The 7,601-nt window shown below is 42.1% G+C and overlaps 1 protein-coding gene across 3 annotated transcripts in view; it reads left to right on the top strand.

The window, feature by feature from the left end:
* TPGS2 (tubulin polyglutamylase complex subunit 2) overlaps window positions 1–7,601 on the top strand; it is a 55,764-nt gene that overhangs the window by 22,950 nt on the left and 25,213 nt on the right. For 2 of the 3 annotated variants that reach the window (XM_008577534.1, XM_008577533.1), the window contains one exon: window positions 6,390–6,477. In XM_008577534.1, coding sequence (XP_008575756.1) covers window positions 6,390–6,477 — 88 coding nt within the window. Of the gene's footprint in view, window positions 1–3,580; window positions 3,690–6,389; window positions 6,478–7,601 lie in introns of all 3 variants that reach the window. The other variant, XM_008577532.1, reaches the window with a different exon arrangement.

Here is a 7,601-nt window from a genome sequence, read left to right as displayed (position 1 = left end):
CTGGGAGTTGAGTTTTTTCTCCAGGATGGGAAGTAGTCCATGGACTCCTTGAAATGTAATTCACATGTATTAAGTAGGTACATTTTTCTAGGGAAAGATTTCTTTAGTTTCTCCATAACCTCAGAAAGCTTAAGAACAGGTTTTTGTATAATTTTTTCTGTCAAAATGGGGAAATACTCTGCTATTTTGTTACCTATTTTTTAACTTGAGCAGTGGAGGGTAGAAGTTTTGAGCTGCTCTGAAACTTCCCCATTCCATTTTCTCACTCAAAGGGTAACTGAAGAGCATGTTTCCACAGGAGCAGACTTAGTAGGGCCATCCCCGACTGGTGCCTGTACCAGTGGAGCAGGAGGATACCAGGGGGCTGATAAGTCCCACTTCTCTGGAGGACTGACCTGAGAGACCTGTCTTCTTGGAGATACCCCAGGCCAGGGAATAGTCTCCATGTGGTATGCCTGGTGTCCACAGCTGCGTAAATATAGCCAGATAAGATCCTCCAGGAAGAGGCACTCTGCCTCTGCCCCTTTGAGCAAATTCAGCCCTCTGGGAAGCTCACTGAGATACGTATATGTTCTATTAAGGCCATCGAGGCATGATGTCAGGAAGACAGCCTGGAATAGGAGTCTTATGCCAGCTGTGGACCCTTGGCTAAATAATGTAACTTTTCTGGGTCTTACGTTCATCATCTGTAAAATAAGTGGTTTGAAATAAGTGTTATTGAAGGACTCACCCAGCTGTAATCTAATATTTTATGATTCCGTGGTGCAAATCCAGAAGATAGATTGAAAACTAAAACCTAAATGACCATATACCTGCTGCATTCCCCTAAGGTTAGAGGAAAAAGTGAAAAACCTCTTCCCATTTTAATACATTCTGCCCTTTTTCTTAAAAAAGCAGTTTCAGCCTGCCTGGTTTTATGTAGTTGTTGTATGATTCATGTTTACTGTGCCTACTACCTGCCTTTTGTAATGATAGTACATAGTAAGACCTAATGTCTGCTCTGAGCTTTTCATCTTTCAGGTACCATGAAAGCATCTGGCTCTTAATTCTCACAGCATCCTGGTGCCAGGAGACTTCTGTTATTAGTAACCATTGCAGTGACATTTCATAGTTGCAGAGTGCTTTACAATTCTTGATTGCTTAGACTCTCCAATCCCCAAATAAAAATTTCAGTTTAGTGATGGTGAAATGATGGTCCACAGAGAAACCAAATGATTTGATAGAATATCCCCTTTCCTTTCAGCTTCACTTTTTCTAGTCTCCAGAGAGTCAGTTCTGAACTTTCTTGCAGATCTGTTCCTTACACACCCCTGCTATGAATTTATTGTAAGCATTCCCAGTGGCAGAAATCAGCCTGTGGCTCCATGTCACTAGGAACCCCCTCACCTCATGCCCTTATTCTTCCTGGTAGCTTCTCTGTGTTCTCACTGGTTAGTCCCTCTCTCTAGTTCTTCACTTCCTCTCTCGATGCTGGCAACTTCCCATAGGGTCTTTCCCATCTCTTTAAAAGTTAAAAAAAAACAAAACCTTGAACCCATGTCTCCCTCAAATTACTGGGCCATTTGTTCCTTTGCATGCTAACCATGTAGAAAAATTGTCTAAATCAAGGATCGGGAAATATATTCCTTAAAGGACCAGACAGTACCAAAACCTTGAACCCATGTCTCCCTCAAATTACTGGGCCATTTGTTCCTTTGCATGCTAAACATGTAGAAAAATTGTCTAAATCAAGGATCGGGAAATATATTCCTTAAAGGACCAGACAGTAAATAGTTTAGGCTTTGTGGGCTCTATAATCTCTGTCACAACTACTCATTTCTGCCATTGTAGTGCAGAAAGCAGCCATCAACATTACCAAAGTGCATGGCCATTGACTGTCTGTGAATAAAACTTTTCTACAAAAACAGGTGACAGGGTGGAGATGTCCAGTGGGCCATAGTTTACTAACCCCTGGTCTAAATCACTGGCCCTTCCTTCACTTCCCATTTATTCTTCATCCTCCTACAGCCTGTCCTTCTCTCCCACCTTTCCTTGGATGTCACTCTGTCAAAATCACCAGGGACCTCCTCATTGCTAAAGCCTTACATCATCTCACTTGACATATCTCCTGCATTTCTCACTGTTAACCACACCCTTCTCTACTAGCTCTCTCCTCCCTTGGATTCTAAAATATCACCCTCTTCTGATTCTTCTGCCTCTGTGACTCTTCCTCCCTAGTGCTCTTTGCCCCTTATAGCTCCACAACACTTAACCTGTTACACATTTGTCTCTGCATAAATTAGGAATGTTTGCCTCAAGGAAATATTAAACTAACAAATAGGAGTTAAACAAATAGGAATTGATATTTCTCACGTTACCAGTCCTGATGTAGATGGTAGCAATTGGTTCATCAGCCTTGACAGTGTTAAGCCATTATCTTTGTAACTCTTTTGTCCTTTTCTTTTATGGTGGTGAAATGACTACTACAGTCCCACCAATCACCTGCAAGTTCAAGGCAGGAAGAAGAGGTAAGGGATGTTGCCAGCCATGTCTCTCACATTTTAACAGTTTTCCTAGAAACTTCCTCTTTGGACTTGTTTTTACATTTTAATGACTGGCACTAGTTGCAGAGGAGGTCCTGAAAACAAGGCTTTAACAGGGCACATTGCCATCTCAATCAAAATGAAGGTTCTGTCAAGGAGTAAGAAGAGGAAGGTGGATTTGAATAAGCAACACATGTGTCTTGACACAGTCTCCTGCACCTTGTCTCATTCCTGTTTCTGTTCCTAGTGCCCAGCACAGTATTTATTCCATAACAAATACTTAGTAAGTGTTGGATGAGCGAATGACTTAGATAAAACACAAAGGTCAGGAAGAGTGTAGAACATTCCCAAGGTTGCCTGGCTTCTTTTCCACAAGCAATCCTTAATTTCAATCCTGAGGGAGACTTTCACACCCACCATCTCTGAAGCAAGGAGGCTGTAGGTGCAAAGGCTTCCCCCACTAATCTTCCACTTGTAAAATCTTGATGATTAGTTAAGCCTAAGGGCATTGCTGTTCTGAAGGTTGTCTTGGCTGACATCTTTCAGATATAGAGCTTTATGAAGACATGTGGTGCCCCCAGACAGGCCAGTATTTATGTATTTTTTTCATCATGTATTTTGAAAAGGAGACTGATGATTGTGTGGAGAAAGAATTTTGAGAACAGTATCATACCTTTCCTCTCAGTCTTAAGCAATTCAGCTCTAGCCCCAAACTCTCATACCTACTCAAAAAAAAAAAGGTTCTGGTTAACCAGGCCCTCCACCTCTCCTTAGGAGGGGAGTTTGAGAATATAATTGAGAATTCTCCTGGGAATCCCATACCATCCTTTCATAGCTCATGCAGGTTTTTCTTCCATTACATGGAATGTCCTCCCCAACTCAACAGAGCTTCCGTAGATGTGGTTGTGCTCATTGCCTCACGTTTCCAGTAAGGTTTTAGTGCTCCTCCTTGATGGGCTTCCTGGGCAACCCTTCATGTGACTGTACTTGCCAACATACTGATGGAAAGCCTGCAGAGCATGGACAAGCACCTACAAAACCCTCATTTCCATCCTCAGGCCCCTTTGCTAACCAGATCCTTCATCTGCTGCTCAGCTTTTCTCTGGTGAAGTGGCCTCTAAAAGGGGAGGAAACAATGAGATACAGGATTGTCCAGGAGTAGAGAAGGTGAGTAGGAAGCACTGGACAGCCCTTGGTCCTTCCCTGAGGCTCAGGTCGTGCTCATGAAGGTTTTCTGGGAATCAGTTGATAGTTCCCAATACATAAGAGTGGCTTAGGTCCTTCTACTGATGAAGCAGTAACAAAGCTTGTGGTGGACTCTCTCTAGAATAATTTAAAGATACCTATAATAGATAGACTTCTTGGAGGAGAAAAAAAATATTAGAAAATTGGGAGTTATGTGACAGAATTATCATTGGGCTAGATAGAGACTATAATACTATGCTGATGCAATCAACTGTTATTTCAGACACTAGTCAGCAGTGTTATTCTCCCTTAACTTTCTTCCCAAATCCTCTCTCCAATCCTGATAGCCCCCTCTTTCATTCACTTTCTTCCAGTCTTCTTTCCCCCAGTCTTCTTTCCCCAGTCTTCTTCTTTCCCCCCTTTCCATCCTCCCCTATTCCCACCCCCAAATAAAGACTGATCTTAAATGTGGTACAGGGACAGGCCCTCAGAAGTGGACAGATTGTTCCTGGGGAAGACTAAACTTTTTCCATATTTTCCAGAAGAGATATTAAAATGACAGTAACTGTGGCTGGCCAGGACAGAGGAGCCACCTAAAAGTGGTACCCTAAAAGCCCTAGTCAAAAGACCTAAACATAGTGGGAAGGGACTGAAGCACTGCAGGCCTGGGCTACCTGGGGCAGAAAGTTCTGCAGCAAAGAAGCAGTAGAGCTAGGGGTCACCAGTCATTTATATTAGAATGGCAGTGTAGGTTTAATGTTTTTCATGAATTTGTTTTTTTTGACAATTTTTATGTTCATATTAGTATTTGATTTCACTGATTTTTTTCTATTTTTATGTATTTTGAATAACTTTTTAGATACTGGTACAAAATAAGAGCAAAACTTTTTTCTTGGGTGAAATAAATAAATATTATAAACAAATGTTATAATCACTACTACTGGAATTCTCCAGCCTAACTTAAAGATGAACCAGGCCAGTCTACCACCCATTCTCAGTAGTTTCCTTGTCTCTACCGCTAGATGGCACTACCGATCAAAATCTCTGAGTGGATGCTGGCCTTTGGGGGTGACAGAAGGAGCAATAACCTTGTCAGAACACTGACAGTTGTCAGCTTCCTGTGCAGGGATCCCAGGCGTGGGAGAAAGGCATTCTTCATGCACACTTTTTCTCTCTAAAAGCACAGAAAATGTAGCTATACAGGAGGCACTGAGAGTAAGCCCTTAACTCCAAATAACTTATTAAGTAGGAAAATAAAAAATTAGTCCAAAGTGTCCAAGAGTCCCTTAAATTTCACATCTGTGAGATTGAGAACTAGATGGTGAAGAGAGAAAAAACAAAGACTGATCAGAACCTATATTTTTGTTCTTAAAGGAAATTAAAAACTTGTTTTATTAAAATGACAGCCATTGTTCATTTAATAATCTAAAAACACTGCTTAAAATCCCCTGCAAGCTTGAAGCTTTCTTCTCACCTATAGTTCTTGAAGATGCTATGGCCTCAACTTGTAATAATTTCCAAATCTTTTTGTCAAGCTCATAACACCTCCCACATCCAGTGTTTTATAGATTCAGTTTTAGAGTTTTATCTTGAACCTAGATTCACAGAGTTTACGATTCAGACATACTCAAGGTCCCTCAGCTAGTGACAGAGGTGGGAAGTAAACTCAGATTGTTCTGCTACATTACAATTCCCCACACATTGGGTACCTAGAACTGACTGACAGTGTGACGTAAAGCAAATTCAACATAAGCAGTGGTCAGTATCAAATCTCAGATGGGTCCAATAAGCCAAAAGTTTGGAGAGAGAGTTACTAATATGTTGCCCCTTTGCCTTTATAACCATATCAAGAAGTTACTCTAGAGGGTGCAGGAAAGGAGTTGGAGTACTCATCCTTCTGTACACACCAGGGATTTGAGTTGGCTAGGGAAGACTGGTCAGGTGTGTGCACACATGTGAGTTATTTAGAGTGTAGTGCTTATTCCTAGTACCTCCTGAGAGGATACTAAACTGTTTTTTTCTTCTCTCCACCACCAATTGGGATGATTTGTCATCCACATGAAATATTTGTGTATATGCTGTTGCACTTTTTACTTTCTAAGAACTGTCAGACCTATTAGAATAGGTTCATTGCATTAAATGCTCTGGAAATATGTACTCTTCATTTTTGAGATGTTCTTATTTGCCCAATAATTTGTTTCAAAAAATAATATATGAACATGGATCTGAAATTTATGGCAGTGACTGCTTTGATCTAACGTTGTCAGACTTTACCTAGGACAACTTCTCGCACCATTTTCCCGTCTCCTCCTCATCTTGTTCCTATTGAGATCCTTCTCCAGCGAGCCCTCCACTGAGGCATTATCATGGCAGAGCAGACACCTAGTCTGCTTTATCTCATGAGACAAAAAGAAAAGATCAAACTGGTGACTCTGCTTGCAGATTCCAGTGCCTGTCTAATAGAATTTTTTGGTAATTATTAGAGTCTTCCTATTTTGGGGATCTGAAACATGGTAACTAGTGTCCCCATTTCAGTGCCTGTCTAATAGAATTGGTAATTATTAGAGTCTTCCTATTTTGGGGATCTGAAACATGGTAACTAGTGTCCCCATTGTTTTTTAGTATAGCCCTGGACCCTCTTTTCCAGTCCTGACCTAACACTTGGCTGCTTTGTGATTCTAGAAAAATAACTGTGTGATGCCTGAGGATATGAGGAACTTCTACCTGATGACCAATGGCTTCCACATGACTTGGAGTGTGAAGTTGGATGGTGAGTTGGCTCCTTTGCTACAGGTGAACATTTACCTGGCTGAGAGGTTGGATGGGACAACCCTGAGGGCCTTTACAACTTTGAGTCTTTGAATCTGGATGGTTTTCATGAGTGTTCCTTGAGTGCTATGTCTAGAAGCTGTGATTGTCTCCCAAAGCAAACAGATACCATATTGCTTCCCCCACAACCACCCCATGTCAGAGTCTAGCCAGTACTGAACTGAAAGCTCCCTTTAGAGGCTTCCTGTTGGAATGTGGTGGAGGAAAACATTAATCACTATGCAAAAACCCAAGCCACCTAAAGCCCCACCTTAGGACTCCACCTCGGAGCAAACCCCTCAGAGTAAGCTGAAATGACAGCCTCCAGTGTTCATGGGAGGGGCTTGTCTCCTCTTTCAGGCTCCTTCCTTTACTCCCACCATTGTGAAGACCTCAGGACTCTAACCCTCAAACCAGAGCCTTGCCTTCTCCCCTTCACATCACCTCAGTCTAAATCACCAACTACCTCAGTTCACAACCTGTACTCACTAGTCTTAAATGCGTCTAAGACAAAACATTTGCATTGCACATGTGGAAACTCACAACTTTGTACATGTCAGAGAGTTGTACATGTCAGAGATTGCAGGTACTATGTAGACATGAAAGGCAGTGCTGCACACTTGGGCGACAACTCATGTAAGATTTCCAAAGCTGGGAAACCCTGATCTAGCCACTGGAGTCCAGCCCATTTCTAGCAGATTTCTCAGTCCCCCCATAGGCCTTTCTGTCTTTGACTCCAACCACATCTCCAGATCTACTGTGGCCTTGGGAAGCACCCTATACCTCCTCACTGCTATCCTGAGAACGCAGTGACTTCTGTTGCACAGCATATCTACTGACTTCTACCTTTCATCACCTCTGCCTCCTGCCTATACACCTGAGTTCTCTTTTTGGTGATTCCCAAAGCCTTCCCATCTCCCTCAGCTGATGAGAGGTACTTTTTATAGCTTACTAATGAACATTTAACATTAGCTTTTAGCTTAGAATCATTTTCTTCAGTGGCCTAAAAACTGTCCTTGTCACCAGCATCAGAACCTCCCTTATAGCACAGCCATGGCCTTCAGAGTCTGGGGCAACAGAGAGGGG

The sequence above is a fragment of the Galeopterus variegatus genome, unplaced genomic scaffold (assembly GCF_000696425.1).
Source record: "Galeopterus variegatus unplaced genomic scaffold, G_variegatus-3.0.2 Scaffold1528, whole genome shotgun sequence".
NCBI classification, from domain to species: domain Eukaryota; kingdom Metazoa; phylum Chordata; class Mammalia; order Dermoptera; family Cynocephalidae; genus Galeopterus; species Galeopterus variegatus.
Note: the sequence above shows the minus strand (reverse complement) of the source record. Positions and strands in the feature narration are given on the sequence as shown.